The 20,104-nt window shown below is 37.9% G+C and overlaps 1 protein-coding gene across 45 annotated transcripts in view; it reads right to left on the reverse strand.

Annotated features, from left to right (window-relative positions):
* Window positions 1-20,104, reverse strand: part of ATXN2 (ataxin 2) — a 127,457-nt gene that overhangs the window by 23,213 nt on the left and 84,140 nt on the right. For 26 of the 45 annotated variants that reach the window (XR_006707239.1, XR_006707238.1, XR_006707231.1 and 23 more), the window contains 5 exons: window positions 16,705-17,009; window positions 15,472-15,535; window positions 14,231-14,383; window positions 13,783-13,849; window positions 124-308 (listed from right to left, as the gene is read on the reverse strand). Coding sequence is in view for 29 of the 45 variants with exons in the window: in XM_045456954.1 (XP_045312910.1) it covers window positions 124-308; window positions 13,783-13,849; window positions 14,231-14,383; window positions 15,472-15,535; window positions 16,705-17,009 (774 nt within the window). In the remaining 16 variants the exon portion in view is untranslated. The remainder of the gene's footprint in view (window positions 1-123; window positions 309-13,782; window positions 13,850-14,230; window positions 14,384-15,471; window positions 15,536-16,704; window positions 17,010-20,104) is intronic. The other 19 variants (XR_006707240.1, XR_006707237.1, XR_006707232.1 and 16 more) reach the window with 1 other exon arrangement.

Below are 20,104 nucleotides of genomic sequence, written 5' to 3' on the forward strand. Positions count from 1 at the left end.
CCTTAGCTACCTACTTCACCATAACACACAGCACAACTATAAAGGAAAGCCCCTTTACCATATTAAAAGTTAGAAGTTATTTAAATGGAACAAAAATGAAGAGTTCGGTCGTATTGGCCTTACCTGAGACTGATAATGTGGCACATGCTGAACAAGAGGCTGATTTGGAAACTGCTGAGGACTATAGGCAACATATTGTGTGGAATAAGCTGGTGGGGTGGCCACAATCGGTGGGCCTGCTGCTGAGGCTGGGTGCATCATGGTGCTCTGATGATGCTGGTCTTGCCGCTGTTGGGGCATATTTGGTACTGCAGAAAAGATGACTTAGTATTAGAAAAGAGCATCTCCAGAATCAAACACATGAACACGGTCCACGAGCCTGGGCCTGATTGGACCCTCCTGCCTGCCTTTCCAATGCCATGCTATACCATTCCCTCCGCTGCTGCAGCCACTCTGGGCTATTTTCCTGCCACACATGCTATTAGGCCTCAGTCACAAACACTGATTCTCGAAGCTCAGCTTGGACAACTCTGACTCATCCTTCAGCTGTCAGCCTGAAAGCAACTTCCTCAGAGAGACCCTCTATAATGACCCCCAGATTTGATCAAATCCCTGCATCAGACTCTTACAGCACTATAAAATGTTTCTTTCATACTACTACTCAGATAACCCCTGTCTGATATGCCAAATTATGCCACTTGCTACAGAAGGGCATTAGACGTATACAAAGAAAAACAATAGTTCACAAAAGCCAATGTAGAGCCAATACTAATCTTAACTCCATCTTAATTTCCTACCACTGAATTCTTACACAATTTCTTGCTTTCTCAAAACACAGCATCACATGCTATCACGTAGCAGATTTCTAAATAGCTCTTTTTTAAAAAATGTTTTTCGTCTTTTATTATTCCACCCAGATTTCTGCCTATGGTCCTCCTCCTGTTAAAATTCTAGTTATGAATTCAACTCATGGGGTGCCTGGGTGGTTCAGTCAGTAGTGAATGCGATTCTTAGGGTGTGAATTCGGATCCCACACTGGGTGCAGAAATTACTAAAAAAAAAAAAAAAAAAAAAAAAAGAAGAAGAAGAATTCAGCTCAACTGTCATCTCCTTTGTAGTATCTTTCCCAGTTTGCCCAAAAGAGCTAGCTGCATGTTTTGTGTATCTTTCCCTTGCATGTCTATTGTAACACTGATTGCTGTCTGTGATGGGTTTACAGAGTGATGTTAACAAAGCCACTTGAGGGAAGAATCATGAACCACTGCCCACAACAAGGTATGAGGCACAAAGAAGGTATAACTTGGCATCTTCATAAAATCACCAGAATTATACAAGTAACTACTAGTTTAGTGACAAAATTTGCTTTTTATTTTAAATATGTGAATTTTCTTAGTATACATTTAGGGGAGCTATATACTGTTTTATCTATTCAGAAAAGCCAATATGAAAATGGGAAAAATGAAGATTGTAGTATCTTTCTGAATTTGATCTTCAGAGTCCACATATTTCTTTTTATAAATTTTGCTTTATTTTAAAATGTTTTATTTATTTTTGAGAGAGAGCATAAATGGGAAAGGAGCGGGGTGGGTGGGGCTAGGGAGGGACGGGGGGGGGGGGGCACAGGGACAGAGAATCCAAAGTGGGTTCCACGCTGTCAGCCTCAAGCCTAATGCAGGGCTCAAATTCATGAACCACAAGATCATGTCCTGAGTGAGCCAAAGTCAGACGCTCAACTGACTGAGCCACTTAGGCGCCCCTCCACATAATTTTTTTTAAGTTTATTTACTTATTTTGAGAGAGAGAGAGCGAGCGAGAGAGAGCACACAGTCGCAAGTGAGTGGAGGAGAGAGAGAGGGAGAGAGAATCCCAAGCAGGCTCCCCACTGACAGTGCAGAGCCTGATGCAGGGATCCATGTCACGAACTGTGAGAACATGACCTGAGCCCAAATCAAGCGTCAGACACTTAACCAACTGAGCCACCGAGGTGCCCTGAGAATACCTGGGGTGTCTGGGTGGCTGTCAGTTGAATGTCCAACTTTGGCTCAGGTCATAACCTCAGGGTTTCATGAGTTCAAGTCTCACATGGGTTTGATGCTGTCGGCACAGAGCCCACTACAGATCCTCTGATGCTCTGTCCTCCCCCTCTGTGCCCCTCCCCTGCTCATGCTCTCCCTCTCAAAACTAAGTAAAACATTAAAAAGAAAAAGCCAATTCCTTTTAGTAAAGAAAAGCCACCCCAAATTCCTGTAACATTTTTATCAAATGAAAGGTTATCTAATTAAATTCACTACCCGAACTGAATCTTTTCACTATTTTTTGATATTTGATTATGACTCTCATATTAAAATTAGAAAGCCAGTCCAGTGTACAGTCTTAAGATTTAAAATTCTAGTTACACATATAGAAAATGTCTGAATACAATCTTTTTTTATTTTTTATGTTTATTATGAGAGACAGAGAGAGAGAGAGAGAGAGAGACCAACCATGGTAGCAGGGCAGTGGAGGAGGTGCAAAGAGGAGACACAATCTGAAGCAGGCTCCAGGCTCTGAGCTGCCAGCACAGAGGCTGATGCAGGGCTCCAACCTCATGAGCCGTGAGATCATGACCTGAGCCAAAGTCAGATACTTAACCAACTGAGCCACCTAGCCACCCCTACAATCTTTAAACATAAAAAATTCAATTATACAAAACAAAATCCTCCCTTCCACCGTCTGCATACCATTTTCTTCGCTAATAGCAACCACTATCCTACTCATTTGCACATACGCATATGTATTTATACAGACATATACCTGGGTCTACAGTGTATATATTTTCCTTAAATTTAATCTACCTTAATATTAAATGATACCTGGGTGGCTTAGTCAGTTAAGTGTCCAACTCTTGAGTTTGGCTCAGGTCATGATCTCACAGTTCGTGAGTTCAAGCCCCCAATGGGCTCTGCACTCATAGCACAGAATCTGCTTGGGATCCTGTCTCCCTCTCTCTCTCTGCCCCTCTCCCACTTGCTCTCGCTCTCTCTAAAAAAGATGGTAATGGAAATTCATACTCTGGATAGCAAAAAATAATTGCTAATTTTTAAAGGAGCGAATAATGGCACTATTAACTATGATTTTTAAAACAAAGAGTCTGTAACTCTTAAATATACACACTGAAATATTGATAGGTGAAATTATATGATGTCTAGGATTGCTTCAAAATAATCCGGTGAAGGCAGGGTGTAAGACAGTGAGGATATGAATGACCATCACTGGTTGTGAGCTGATAAAGCCTTTCAAAAATGTTTGTAATAGACAGTTAGCCCAACATGAAATAATTTTTTAAAAATGACTTAAAGATGATAAACAAATGCAACTTGTAAACCTCATTTGGATCTTAACTGGAACAAATTAATTGTAAAAATACACATATATTTTAAAGATACCTAGAGAAATTTGAGGATATCAGGGAAGAACTGTTCATTCTATTTAGGGGTGATAATGGTACTTATAGGTGTTTTTTTTTTTTAATTTTTTTTTTCAACGTTTATTTATTTTTGGGACAGAGAGAGACAGAGCATGAACGGGGGAGGGGCAGAGAGAGAGGGAGACACAGAATCGGAAACAGGCTCCAGGCTTTGAGCCATCAGCCCAGAGCCCGACGCGGGGCTCGAACTCACGGACCGCGAGATCGTGACCTGGCTGAAGTCGGACGCTTAACCGACTGCGCCACCCAGGCGCCCCTGTGTTTTATTGCTTTAAGAGCCCTAATATTTCCAGAAAAAATGAATTATTTACAGATAAAATGATATATCTGAGACATGCTTCAAAATAATCTAAAAGGGAAGGGATGTTATAGGTGAAACAAAATTGTCCTTGAGTGTATGATTTTCAAAAGTACTTGTATACTACTGTACTATTCTGCTATATATATATATATATATATATATATATATATATATATATATATATATTTTAATTTTCAATAAACAGGTTTTTAAAAAACTTATTTATTTTATTTTTTTTAGTAGTCAAGATATGTATGAAGCTCAAAAATAAAGAAGAAAACGTGGGAGTGGCTGGATGAAAAAGCAGTCCTATCGGAGATAAGCACTCTAATAGAACAGAACAAAAAAACCCAGAAATAGACTCAACTGCACACGGGCCCTTAATATATGATAAAAAATAGCATTTCATATCAATTTGATCTCTGGCCATAATGGAATTTAAAATTCAAAAACAGAAATACATCTGGAAATATTCAAATATTTGGAAATTTCAACACAATGCCAAATAACCCACTGGTCAAAAAAGAAATTATAAGACAAAAAATATTCTGAATTGAGTAAAAATGAAAATATAACATAGTAAGTTTTGGGGATGCAGCTAAGACAATGATTAGAAATTTGTGGCTTTAAATACTTCTATTAGAAAAGAAAGTTTGAAAATCACCAACTGAAGCGACCACCCTAAGAAACTAGAAAAACTGCAAATTAAATCCAAAGAAAGCAAAAGAAATTAAGTGATAAAAAGCAAAAATCAACAAAATAGAAAATATAGAAAAAGCAATGAAACTAGAAGTGGTTCTCTGAAAAAATTAATGAGTCTCTAGCAAGACTGATCAAGAAAAAAAGGGAGAGAAACAAATTATTAGTACCAGAAATGAAATACAGAGCATCATTACAGAGACTATAGACATTAAAAAAATAAAGAAGGGGCGCCGGGGTGGCTCAGTCAGTTAAGGGTCCAACTTCAGCTCAGGTCATGATCTCGCGGTTTGTGAGTTCAAGCCCCATGTCAGACTCTGTGCTAATAGCTCGGAGCCTGGAGCCTGCTTTGGATTCTGTGTCTCCGTCTCTATCTGCCCCCCACCCCCACTCACATCCTGTCTCTCTCTCTCTCAAAAATACATAAACATTAAAAAAATAATAAAATAAAATAAAAATTATGACTTTAGGCTACTACATTGGTAAGTTAGACAAACGGCCACAATTAACTGGATAACAAAACGATACAAAGACATTACAAAGTAATGCAAACTACAGATCAATATCCCCTAAGAACATAGGTGAAAAACCTCCTAACCAAAAAACTATCAAGTCAAATCCAGGAATGTGTAAAAAGGATAATACACTATGACTAATGTAAGTGGGATGCCAGGAACGCAAAGCTGGTTCAATTCACAAATAAATGTAATTCTTCAAAATAACAGCAAATCAGAAAAAACTATATGATCATCGATCATCATAACAAAGTATTTAGCAGAAGTCAATAGCCAACCATTCATGATGATAAAAAAAAAACCCTCAGCAAATTAGGAATCCAAATCACACCAAACGGTATGCAGGCATTCCTCAGAGATATCTAGGTTTGGTTCCAGACCACTTCAATAAAGTGAGTATCACAACAATGTGAGTCAAGTGTGTTTTCTCATTTCCCATCGTTCTAAAAGTTATGTTTACACCATACTATAGCCTGTAAGTGCATAACAGCATTGTCTACAAAAAACAACATACATACATTAAAAAATACTTGATTCCTAAAAAATGCCAACCATCATCTCAGCTTTCAGTGAGTTTGTAATCACTAATCACAGATCATATATATATATGTACGTGTAAATATATGTGTGTGTGTGTGTGTGTGTATATATATGTATATAAAACAAATAATGTAAACATTTAAAATAATGAGAATTACCAAAATATGACACAGAGACAAATGCTGAGCAAACGCTGTGGGAAAAATGAAGTCAACAGACTTAGACTTGCCTGACAAAGAGCTGCCACAAAACTTCACTTTATTTAAAAAAATAAATAAAAGGCAGTATCTGTGGAATGTAATAAAAGGGAGTATGCCTGTACCTAACAGTGTAAGATAATAATAACAGTGTAAGTAAGAACTTAGGATAAGTTCTTTATCCTAAGAACAGGAACATGGTAAGGATCACGTCACTTCTAGTCAGTAACGTATTAGAAGACTTAGCTAGTACAATAAAGCAAGAAAAAGATACAGTGATTAGATTATGAAGGTGTACACAGAAAATTCTAAGTCTAAAAAAAGCTACTAGAGGGGTGCCTGGGTGGCTCAGTCAGCTGAGCCATGATCTCATGATCTCATCAGGTCATGATCTCATGGTTCATGGGTTTGAGCCCCGCACTGGGCTCTGTGCTGACAGCTCAGAACCTGAAGCCTGCTTCCTGCTTCAGATTCTGTGTCTCCCTCTCTCTGCCCTTCCCCCACTCGTGCACTCCATCTCAGTCTCAAAATAAATAAACCGACAAACATTTTTAAAAAGCTATAGAAACAATAAATGTGTTTAGCGAAGCGGTAAGACAAGACACAAGCTCAATATTAAAAAATCAAGTGTATCTCTATATACTTGGTAAACAATGTTAAAAAATTTTAAAACACTGAAACAATAGCATAAGAATATGAAATACTAAGTGATAAATTTAAGAAAATATATGCAAAACTTATACAATGAAAAAGACTACAAAACACCGGTGAAACTGAAGATCTAAATAAATGGAGAGATATACCGTGTTTCTGAACAGGAAAATTCAATATTGTTAAAGGGGGACACAATTCCCCTACAAACTGATCTTCAGATACAATGCAGAATTCCAAACTGGTTCTAAAATTTATTTGATAATACAAAGAACCTAGGGTACCTAAAACAATAACAAATAAAACCGTAGCACCTACATGAATTGATTTTAAAATTTATTATAAAGTAACAGTAATCAAGAAAGTGAATACTAGCATGAGGATAGACACACGGATCAATACAATAAAAATTAGTTCAGCAACAGACCACATATATATGGTCAACTGAATTCTGTGAAAATGCGAGATAATAAGTAAAACAGAGGCTAGTGCTGAGAAAACTGAATATATGCATATACACATATGGGGAAAAAATGAACCTCAACATAACCTCAAGCCCTACACAAAAATTAATTTCAGATTGATCATATACCTAATTTTGGAAAAGATAAAACATATTAAACTTCTAGAAGAAAATATAAAAATATTCACAATCTAGGGCAGGCAAAGAGTTCTTAGTAATGACAGAAAAAAGTATGAGTGATAAGAGAAGAACTTGATAAATGGGACTTCATCAAATTTAACACCAGCTCTTCAAATGAAAACCTGGCTAAAAGCAAGCCACAGACTGGGAGAAAATATTTGTAACACCATTTCTGATAAAATACAATTATTAGTAGGAAAAGAAACCCAATGTGAACAAAGGGAAAAAATTTGAACAGACACTTTTGCAAAAACTGACAGTCAATTAATGCATGAAAAAATTGCCCATGATCAGTAATCATTAGGGAAACACACTCTACAACCACAATGAGACACCACAACACACCCACTAGACTGGCCAGAATTAAAAAGAGATAATACCAAGTGTTGACAAGAATGTAAAATATTTATAACTCTCACACAACTGATCAGTTGGAATGTAAAATGATACAATCACTTTGGAAAACAACTGATCAGTTTCTTATTAATTTAAAATTGTACTTACCATACAACTCAAAAATCCCCATTCTAGGTGTTTAAGAAATGAAAGCAAATACTTATACAAACACCAGTACACAAATGCTCTTACAGCATGTTTATTCATAATAGCCCAAAACTGGAAATAACCAAAATATTTATCAAACCTGTAACAAGTTAATTATAGTTTAATCATCAAAATGGAATGCTACTCAGCAATAAAAAAGAACTGATACAGGTGACAACATAAAATATTTTCAAATTATTATGCTGTTTAAACCAGATGCAAAAAACTATATACTATATAATTCCATTTATAAAAAAAATTCTAGAAAAGTCAAATCTAATCTATAGTAAGAGAAAGCAGGTCAATGGTTGCCTGAAGCCAGGGGTAGGTGAGTAGAGTTTGATAAAGAACAGACACAAAGCACAATCATTACACCTTGGTTGATGAGGCAATAACACATGGGTATGAGTAAATACAAATTCATCAAAATGTACACTTCAAAGGAATACATTTTATTGTATGCAAATTATAGAAAACAACTAACTTAAAAAATCTGGATAGCCATTTGGAATAAGATTAACTAGATTCCTCTTATACAGTATACACAATGACTTCCAAATAGATGAGAGATTTAAATGTTAAGAAAAGGAATCTGTATACATTCTGAAAGAAAATGCGTATAATTTCCTTCACTACATGAGTGGGGAAAATATTAAAAACTATGAACCAAAAAATTCAAAGGTAAATCTCAGGAGAAAATTAGAAGACTTTTAAGGAAAAAAAAAAATGAGAAAATCTTTGCAACCTTGGAGTATGCAAATTCAGGAAACCAAAGCATAAGCATACAAGAAAAACTGAAATAATGGTCTGCAAAATTTAAAACTTCTGTTCTTCCAAAGACATTTAAGAAAATAATCCACAGATTACAAAAAAAAAAAAAAAAAAAAAAAAAAAAGGTTTGAAATACACACATCAGAAAAAGGACCTGTATCTATCCATACTAATTCAATAGGACAACCAACCAATACAAAAAGAAAAAAAGAAAAAAAAAAAAAAAAAAAAAAGAATGAGAAAAGCCTGATACACAAATATACAGTAATTTCTATGGAATAGATCTTAAAACAAAAAACCCCATAAGTGCAGAACAGTACATATAGTATGCTTCCTTTTTTACATGATGGAAGAAAACTGTTAACACAAAGATGCCATAACAATTTATTTTATTATTTTTAAAGTTTATTAGAGAGAGACAGAGACAGAGAGAGAGAGAGAGAGAGAGAGAGAGAGAGAGAACACGCAAGCATGAGTGTGCATGAGTGGGAGAGGGGCAGAGAGAAACCCAAGCAGGCTCTGTGCTGTCAGCACGGAGCCCAACGTGGCACTCAAACTCACGAACCATGAGATCATGACCTGAGCCAAAATCAAGAGTTGGACACTTAACCAACTGAGCCACCCAGGTGCCCCGTCATGACAATTTAATGAGGACATAGTCTTTTCAACAAATGGTGCTGGGGTATGTGGAAAACCACATGCAAAAGAATGAATTTGGATCCCTATCCTCATACCATGCACAAAAATTAACTCAGAATGGGGCACTCGGTGAGCTCGGTAGGAAGAGCAAGTGACTCTTGATCTCGGGGTCAGGAGTTTGAGCCCCATGTTGGAGTTAGAGATCACTTAAACGAATAAAACTTTAAAAAAATTAACTCAGAATGGATTATCAATCTAATAAATGTTGCAGCCAAACTATAAAACTCTTTATAAGTCACAGTAAATCTTTGTGACTTTGGTTCAGACAATGGTTTTTCCTTAGATATAACACCAAAAGCATAAGCCACAACAATAAAAACACAAATGAATTTGCATCAAAATTAAAAACTTCTGTGCTTACAGGATGCTTCTGGTGCTTGGGATTCTCTTTTTCCTTTCTCTGCCCTTTCCCGCTCACATGCTCACACATGTATGCTCTTTGTGTGTCTCTCTCAAAATAAAATAAACTTAAAAAAAATACCAGGGGTGCCCAGGTGGCTCTATCTCAGTTGGCTGAGAGTCCAACTTCAGTTCAGGTCATGATCTCACAGCTGGTGAGTTTGAGCCCCGCATCCGTTCACTGCTGTCAGCACAGAGCCAGCTTCGGATCCTCTGTCCCCACCTCTTTCTGCCTCTCCCCCGCTCATTCACTCATTCAATCTCTCTCTCTCTCTCTCTCTAAACAATAAATACACATTTAAAAAGTAAAAAACAAAACGAAACTTTTGTGCTACAAAGGACACCATGAAGCAATTTTTAAAACTCTCATCAAATGGAAGTATTTGTAAATACTTTATCTGATAAAGGGTTTGTATACAGAGAGTATAAAGAACATCTACAACTCAATAATTAAAAGACAAATAACCGAGTTAAAAATTAGGTCAGGAATCTGAATAGACATTTTTCTACAGCGATATGCAAATAGCTGATAGGCACACAGAAAGATGCTCAATACCATCAGTCATTAGGGAAATGCAAATTAAAACCATGATGAGATACTTTATAACCACTGAGATAGATATAACCAAAAAGACAATAGCAAGTATTGGCAAGAATGTGGAGAAACTGGGATCCTTGTACACTACTGACAGAAATATAAAATGATGCATACACTCCAACACAGTAATTTCACTCCAGGAGAAATAAAAACATAAGTCTACACAAAAACTTGCATACAAATGTTCACGGCAGCATTACTCACAAGACTCAAAAGTGGCAGCAACCCAAAGAGGAATCAACTGACGAACGGATAAATACAATGTGGTATATCCACACAATGGAATAGTATTTATCCATAAAAAGGAATGAAGTACTGATAAATGCTCCAACATGGATGAATTTTGAAAACATTTCACTAAGTAAAAGAAACAAGGCAGAAAAGCCTACATACAACATGTTTTCCCTCATACGAAATATCCAGAATAGGCAAATCTATAGAGAAAGCAAGCATATTATGCCTAGGGTATGAGAGTGTATATGCATGGGGAGGGGGAGGGGTAACTGCTAAAAGGTACAGGATTTCTTACTGGAGTGATAAAAATGGTCCTTTTTTTTCTTTTCAAAAGTAATCTCTACAACCAATGTAAGTAAGGCTCAAACTCACAACTCCAAGATCAAGAGTCAATGCTCTACCAACCGAGCCAGCCAGGTACCCCAAAAATGTTCTAAAATGTGCTGTAGCAATGACTGGACAACTCTGATACGCTGAAAACCACTAAACTGTATACTTCAATGGGATGGATTTTATGGCATGTGAATTATATTTAAATAAAACGATTTTAAAAATATATATTTATAGAAAATGAATATTCACAAAAATAAACACTGTGAGGACAAACAGAAAATAATTTTAAACGATCATCTGCTGATGATAAAAAAAAATGATGCACCTACTAGAACAGAAGTGATTAGAGAAAGTACAAGTGGAAGAGACTGGGCTGGAAACAAGACTTCTCTGAATGATCTCTTTATGTCATTCCACTTTGCAATCTTACAAATATTTTGCATATGCATAAAATTAAAATAATCAAAAAGCTATCCCTGACCAATGAAAACAAGTCAAATCAGATTGGTCTATCTATGTATCAAACCACTGACATGACCCAGTAACTCTGGAAGACAGTATTTTGGAAGTAGCAAAGACACCAACAGTTTCTCACTCAGAAAACTGGCACTTACACAATTCTTAATGAAACAGATAGTAAGGAAAAGTTAGACAAACAAATATTTAAAGATTATTTTTTACACATTATAGTAAAATGAAACAGGCTCACCAAGATGGGCCCCTGCGATCCTGCCTCCTGGTATTCACACCCCTGTGTAGTCCCCTTCTACTGTTCCAGGTTGGCTTTGTGTAATCTACAGCATACTGCCGAAGTTATGTCACTTCCAAGATTAGGTTGTAAAACACACTGCAGCTTCCACTTAGATCAACTTCTCTCTGAATACTCATTTTGGGAGAAGCCAGCTGCCACGTTATGACCAGCACTATCCTGTCAACAACTCTGAATCTGGAAGTAGATTGTCCAGCCTCATTTAACCCTTCATATACTACAGTTCTAACCAACATCTTGGCTGCAATTTCTTAAGAGACTCTGACGCAGAACCACCCAGTTAAACCACTCCTGAATTTCTGACCCTCCTGAGATAATTTACGTTTATTGTTTTAGGCAGCTAAGCCCTGTGATAATTTGTTAAAAGATAGATAAAAAGGTAGGATTGGGCTATCACCACCTGAGCCCTTAATTTTACCAATACTCAGAATAAGACCAATATTGTGGACCTCCTGAATGGTCTAATACAAAGCACTGATAATCATCTTAAATATTCTTACCTCTCTCCTACAAAAAAGTTAAACCTGAACTGAAGTACTCAATGCCATCACAAGGAGTAGAGACACAAATCTAGAATACGGGACATTCCTACATAACAACTGGTTCCTGCCACAAAGCAGTAACAGGAGAACAAAGAGAAAAGGAACTACAAAGACATGTAATAAATGTAATAATTTATAGATCAGGGGCATCTGGGTGGCTCAGTCGGTTAAGCGTCCGACTTTGGCTCAGGTCACGATGTCACTGTTCGTGGGTTCAAGCCCCGTGTCGGGCTCTGTGCTGACAGCTCAGAGCCTGGAGCCTACTTCAGTTTCTGTGTCTGTCTGTCTGTCTCTCTGCCCCTCCCCCACTCATACTCTGTTTCTCTCAAAAATAAACATTAAAAAACTTTTTTTAAATAAAATAATGTATAGATCATATTTTGATCCATATTCAAAACAGATCAATTATAAAAAATATTTTTTTTAAAATGTCTGTTTGGTGGTAGGGGTGGGGGTAGAGGCAGAGAGCCCGATTTGGGGCTCGACTTACAAACCAGGAGATCATGACCTAAGCTGAAGTTGGACACTTAACCAACCCAGTGCCCCTAAAAATGTGATTTTTGATCCAATCAGGATAATCGATTAGATAAATTTACTAGATGAAAGGGAATTACTGTTTATTTTATAAAGTGTGATAACACCACTCTGGCCATCTAAGAAAAAAAAGTCCGTAATTCAGAAAGACATACACTAAGTACATAGGAATAAAACAGCATGATGTCTGCGATTTACTTTTAATACTTCAGCAACAAAACAAAGCACTCTCAGGTAAATATGGCAAAATCTTGATAATTGCCAAATGTGAATTACGGACAAACCAATTATCCAGTCACTTCTCATCTTCTGAGCATAGCATATGTTTATAGGTGCTGTTCTTGACATGTGCCTGTTCTCCCTTACTAGAAATGACCCTGCCTCCTGAAGATAAAGTGCCTCTCTCACACCAAGAGCCATACTGTACTATAATGCCATCTTAAAAAGAGGAAACATCCCTCTACTATGAAGATTCTGATGGTTTCTGAAGTGAGCTGGCCTCTGCTCAAAAAGAAATTCTGGATGGGGAGTAGGGATGGGGGTGGGGAACTGCAGGTTAGTATAAAATTCAAAGGTCAGCCAGATACCATATGTTTTCACTCTTATGTGGATCCTGAGAAACTTAACAGAAACCCATGGGGGAGGGGAAGGAAAAAAAAAAAAAAAGAGGTTAGAGTGGGAGAGAGCCAAAGCATAAGAGACTCTTAAAAACTGAGAACAAACTGAGGGTTGATGGGGGGGTGGGAGGGAGGGGAGGGTGGGTGATGGGTATTGAGGAGGGCACCTTTTGGGATGAGCACTGGGTGCTGTATGGAAACCATTCTGACAATAAATTTCATATATTGAAAAAAAAATTAAAAAAAAAATTCAAAGGTCAGCAACTTGGTAAAATAATTTAACAAACACTCTTCAAAATTTAACATTGAAAACTTCAGAATTCAATTATTCTTTTCAAAGAATTCTTTTGAACAATCATAACCGATGAGCATTTCTCCTCTCCTAGTTTTGTTCATAAAAATGCACCTTAGGGTGCCTGGGTGGCTTAGTACATTAAGCATCTGACTTCAGCTCAGATTATGATCTCATGGTACATGAGTTCAAGCCCCGCACTGGGCTCTCTGCTGTCAGCAAAGAGCCTGCTTTGGATCTTCTGCCCCTCCGCTGCATGCACACTCTCTCTCTCAAAAATAAATACACGTTAAAAAAAAATACATCTGAACACCTTAGGCAGTGTTGGGTACCACAAGTCAGCATACAGGCTCATCAAAAGTCAAAGCTGAGCCACAAATATTACTTAATTCATGCAGCATGCACACTTACAAGCAAACACAGGCAGGATTATTCTCACCTTTACCTGCTCTATATGTCTTGGCTTGATTCACTGGCATGGGCGTCATAGGTATAGGGTATAAAGGCTTGAGAGAATTAAAAAAAAAAAAAAAAAAAAATTAGGCTCTTATGATAGTAAGAATATATTTTACTATTTTCTCTTACTGGTATATTGTTAGAGAGCTAGTTCTGAGGTCTCCTGGTTTGCCAGGAGTCATTAAAAAATAAAATCACACTCACACCTAAAAGGACAAACCCCAAACCAGTAAATCTAAACCATCTTTCTTTCTCACCAGAAAACATTCTCACATTTTATACTAAAAACATACCATGCCATCACATGCCTCCTCTCTTCAAGTATTTTTGTTTCGCCATCACTACCTCAAGTCACCCCATACCTAGAGAGTGCTTGGGGTCAAATACAAATAACTAGGGAGGGTAAATGCACATTAAATTCTAGGACTTACTTGCACGCCTGGGCTCACTGGGACTGGATACATCATATTTGGTGCAAAACAGACAGGCTGAGTATAAACTGGAGCTGGCTGCTGATGACCCACCATAGATGGGCTAGGTTGTGCTTGAGGACGAGGTGAAGTTGGGGTGGTAGAAGGCTTTGGCTACAAAAATAAAAATCAACTATCTTCAGATGAAAAGCTATTACTGCAATCTGAAAACTGATCTTCTCATCTTTCTAAGATCTACTCACTTTTAATTAGTCCCTTTTAATGAAAAAAACTTTAGAAAATAAACTTCCATATGTTTAAAATAAAAGGAAAAAGTTATGTAGGAAATGAAATTTGCCAACTCATTTATTACAATAATTTGCCAACATCAATAATACTACCAAAAATGACAGCTTTTTAAGCACCTAAAAATAAGTGATCCTTAAGGAACTGGAGAAAGTTTTTAACATCTTTTTAAAATTAATTAAAAAAAATTATTTTTAATTGTTTACTTATTTTTGAGAGACAGAGCGTGAGTGGGAGAGGGGTGGAGAGAAAGGGAGACACAGAATACGAAGCAGACTCCAGGCTCTGAGCTGTCAGCACAGAGCCTGACATGGGGCTCGAACCCATGAGCCGCAAGATCACAACCTGAGCCAAAGTTGGACGCTTAACTGACAAAGCCACCCAGGCACCCCTAGAGTTTACTTAATTTTTGAGAGAGAGAGAGAGAGAGAGAGAAGAAAGAACAAGAGAGCCATCAGGGGTGGGGCAGAGAGAGAAGGAGAGAGAATCCCAAGCAGGCTCTGCGATGTCAGCGCAGATCCCGATGTTGGGCTCAAACTCACAAACTGTGAGACCATGACCCGATCAAGAGTCAGATGCTTAACCAACTGAGCCACCCAGGTGCCCCCTGGAAAGTGTTTCTAAAAGTAAAGAAATATCTTCTTACAAATTTAATAGAATAATAGTTCATCTATAAACCTGAGAGCCTCGCTAGCCAGCCAGTGAGGAAGATTCAAAGATTTGCCCCAGATCACATCTGATGACAAAACAAAACATGATTCTTTTCCATGGCTCAAAACATGAATCTTTTCCATGGCTCTGAAGTATTCATAAGTGACCACAGAAAAAGGAACAGAAACTACAGGTTTTTCAGCATCCTATAACTGACTTTAGATGGCAGGTATGGGGGAAATCCTACTACTACTACATTTATCATTTTCGAGACTAGATTACTTCAAAGAAAGAAACAAACTTACCTGAGAAAAGGAACGAGGGTTAAACTCCTTTGCATTAGGATTCAGTGTTGATTTTCTCACTTGCCTAAACCAGGGGAAAATTAAAAAGGGCCAGTAAAATCTGCATGGAACTTATGTTTCTCTCAAGTCTTCCATACCTGTTTTGTTAAACTGCTGAACATACATTAAACAATTCTTACTGAATCACTAATCCTCTTCATTAAAACATATGCACGAATTTCCCACTCTTTAATCTGATAAGGATCGGCCAAAAAGGGGCAACTAAAAACAAAAAAATGTTAATATATAGTTCTTCTCTCAGAGGCAATCAACAAATATTTAAACTGATAAGACAAAATATTCCTAAAAGCAATCCCTAATATACCAATTCTCTAGCATGTGGATTTGTTTCTTTGTTTTTTAAGATTTTATTTTTAAGTAACATCTGCACCCAACATGGGGCTCAAACTCAAAATCCCAAGATCAAGAGTCGCACCCTCTGCTGACTGAGCCAGCCAGGTGCCCCCTAGCACGCAGTATTTTCTAATGTGACAAAGCGTTTCCTCCGTGACATGCCTTGGGAAAAATCATGACTCTAAGAAATAAAAACTTTTGCTTCAAATTAAGCAGCAGCACTCTTTGATCAACAAGCCGCACTCCAAAAGTTCAGCCATAACTGGACTGTATGGAGACCAGAACAAATGAATTAACAGTGGTTAGCTTGGATTAGGTTCTGAGGCTAGCCCACAAAGATCCATTCAATTGATAACACACTGAATGTGCAGAATTAAGTTTATCTTAACAAATCTAACCATTAAGTAAAACACTGTTTATGATAGAAAACATGCTGAATTCCAAGTAGGGGCACCAGATACTTCTTCCTCTTCTCGGCAGTGACAGTTCCCGGTCTCAGCAGCAGAGCCAGGAGGTGGGTACTGACTAGCGGCCAGGGGACAGAATTCCCAAAAGCCAGTAATTTTTCAACTCCTTGTACATTTACAGAAAAAAAAACTTTCTTAATTTAGTCTAGTTTTTGACCATGGGAAACAAAAATGGGGAAGGAAAAGAGAAGTGCAGAGTGCAAAGACCTGATTTACTTAAGACATCACTGGTTTAGCCCAGCTGTTTGTAACTTGAGGTCCACCTACAAAACAGGTCCAAATGTCCAGACAGATTCTTGAGCTGAAGGGCCCTGTACCCTTTAAGAAACATTTAAGCAAATAACAGGATGTGCTCAATTCGAGGTCTACTCACTCAGCTGCATCTTTCTTCTCCTCTTTATCATCTTTATCTTGTTTGCATCCCGGACTGGAAGTCTGAACCCCTTGGGATGTGACCTCAGGTCCCCTCTTGTGCTCCGCATTACTGAGGACTGAAGGGGAAATGCTGGGACTGCTCGGTTTGCTGCTGCCACTGGTGCAATTGCTGCTGCTATTTTCAACGAAAGAATCCTTAGCATTTGGTTCAATTTTGTCTTTGACCAAATCTCTTGATTTTTCTCCCTCTCTATTTTTGTTTAGCAGTTGATCCATAGATTCAGAAGTAGAACTTGGCTGTAACTAAATAAAGGAAATAATTATGCTTAAATATTTTAAATAACTTTATAATGAATTTTCTCCATGAGTATAAGCAAACTAATATTTGTAAGCTTGAGATATACCGAATAAGGCTTTTTTCATTACTTTAAGAATGTTTTATTATAAAGCAATAATAGCAGAACACAATGTATATGCAACACAACCATAGTCATCTAAGCACTCCGACGTCCTAAACTCAAAAGTTAAATACTTACTTCCTGCCTTCCCTGTGTCAGAAATTGTGCCTGCTCGGTATGGAAAACATGGAAGAGCTCCTATCCTCGAACAGCCCATCACCTGGGTGAGACCAGATACTTAACAAAATGTGGTAAATGCTATGGGATCCTACAGGAAAAGCAACTTATAGAAAAAGGTTCTTCAGTGAAAGTCATCGAGGCTAAGGTAGAAAAGATTTGGCGGGGGGGAAGGGGGAGGGCGGGGAGTAGTAGTTTGGAAAATGGAATTGTCTAAGCTAAAGAAACAACATGCTTAAAAATCCAAGGGAAGAGAAGAAGACGGCTCCACACTGTGAAACAGAAAAGCACTACTGCCTGAAGCACAAATGCGTGGGTAAAGAAATGGCAAACTCACCGAAGAGGGACAAGATGATAAACGAACTTGAAAGCTACGTTAAGGACTCTGGCTTTTAATTCTCAGGAAAATGAGCAGTCACTGAAGAATTTTAAAGAGGTTTAGTACTGAGCAGATTTGTAGTTCACAAAGATGAACACAGTAGTCTTGCGGAAAATGAAATGGAGGGAGCCAAGTGAGCATATACAGTGACCGTTATGGAGGCTGGACTAAGTCCTGGGCCTGGACGCAAGAAGTAGTGGGCTGGGAAGCCAGAAGTAGGTGGATTCAAAGGGACACTGGACTAGACATGTTGGTCAGTTAGACCTTCTAACTTGTAAAGAAAGAAACTGCAAAATACAAGTACCATGAAGAAAAGCAGGAGACAAAAGATGTCAATGAAATAGTTGCTGAGGTTTTTAAGTTTGCCAGCCAGAAGAAAACAATGCTACCACCGTCCCAAGATGATTTAAGATGCCATACTCCAAAGAAAAGAGAGAGAAATAGATGAAGGAAATAACAAGAAAAAAAGAAGGAAAAAGGCACCACCTAAAAAGCTGAAGAGGCAATGAGAATATAAGCAGCCGCTCCAAGCACCAAGAAGGGACTGCAAGGCTGAACAGACACAAACTATGTCTCAAGCCTCGAGACGGGCAAACAAATGTCAAAGTCTCACTCCTGAGGCTTGGCACGCAGCATTATGCATCTCAAGCTTCACTGCATCACCAACAGAGTTATAAAGTCCATAAGCAGCTCAGGGCAAAAGGTGATAGGAACATTTATTTGCACCCGGTGGCAATTTAAGCCACAATATAGGCACTTAATGTTTAAGCCACCATTTGTTCACATAAATCTCTAGTAGAGGCTACCAACATAACAGACCACCTGTATACTGCATAAGATTCTTTGAGTATTTACAAGAGTCTCTGAGGCAAAAGTAAGACTTCTGTTGTCGTATTTGTATAAAGGAAAATCTATCTATAATACTGTGGTTGGACACTGTTCTAAATGATTTACAAACTCATTCATTTAGCTGTTACAACAGACCTATGTGATATAGACACTATTATCACTACCTTACAAATGGGCAAACTAAGGCACAATTCATACTTTTGAGCATTCTGCTGTATTTACTACCTGCAGTATAGTAAGTAAACCTAAGTGAAAACTGAAGACTTTTTGCCCAAAATTGAACTTTATCTTTTATTGAACTATAATTAATGTATAACGTTGTATTAGTTTCAGATGTATACCATACTCCTTCAATATATGTATATACTGCAAATTCAGTATGTCTAGTTAACAGCTGTTAAGTGCAGTTACAATTTTGTTTCTCTTATGACAAGAACTTTTAAGATTAACTCTTTTAGGGACACCTGGGTGACTCAGTCAATTAAGCGTCCGACTTCAGCTCAGGTCATGATCTTGCAGTTCACGAGTTCGAGCGCAACATCAGGCTCTGTGCTGACAGCTCAGAGCATAGAGCCTGCTTTGGATTCTCTGTGTGTGTGTGTGTGTGTGTGTGTGTGTGTGTGTGTGTGTGTGTGTCTGCGTCTGCCCCTCTCCCACTCACACTGTCTCTCTCAAAATAAATAAATATTTTTTTAAAAAAAGATCAGCTCTTTTAGCAACTTTCAAATACAATACAGTATTACTGACTGTAGTCACCATACTGAACATTACATCTCCTGATGTAACTGTTATTTTATAACTGGACGTTTGTACTTTTTTTTTTTTAATTTTTTTTTTCAATGTTTGTTTATTTTTGGGACAGAGAGAGACAGAGCATGAATGGGGGAGGGGCAGAGAGAGAGGGAGACACAGAATCAGAAACAGGCTCCAGGCTCTGAGCCATCAGCCCAGAGCCTGACGCGGGGCTCGAACTCACAGACCGCGAGATCGTGACCTGGCTGAAGTCGGACGCTTAACCGACTGCGCCACCCAGGCGCCCCCGTTTGTACCTTTTGACCCCATTCCCCATTTCACTGCCCCCTGGCCTATGGCAACCATCAACCTGTATGAGTTTTTTTTCTTTTCTTTATGATTTTACACACAAGTGAGATTATCCAATTATTTGTCTTTGTCTGACATTTCACTTAGCATAATGCCCTCAAGGTCCACCCATGGTCATGGCAAATGACAGGATCTCTTTCCTTTTTATGGCTGAATACTCTGTAACATAACGTGTGTGCACGTGCACATTTGCGTATATGTTATATAAAAATACACGTGTATCTGTGTGTGCTTACATATATACACACACAATTTTCTTTATCCGTGCATCCATTGATGGACACCTAGGTTGCTTCCATGTCTTGACTATGGTAAATAATTCTGCAATGAACATGGGGGCGCAGCTATCTTTTTCAGCTAGTATTTTCATTTCCTTGTATAATTACCCAGAAGTGAAATTGCTAGATCATATGGTAGTTCTATTTTTAATTTTTATTTTTGAAGAACTTCTAAACTGTTTTCCTTAGTGGCTGAACCAACTTATGTTTCCACAA

The sequence above is a fragment of the Leopardus geoffroyi genome, chromosome D3, assembly GCF_018350155.1.
Source record: "Leopardus geoffroyi isolate Oge1 chromosome D3, O.geoffroyi_Oge1_pat1.0, whole genome shotgun sequence".
Classification (NCBI taxonomy): domain Eukaryota; kingdom Metazoa; phylum Chordata; class Mammalia; order Carnivora; family Felidae; genus Leopardus; species Leopardus geoffroyi.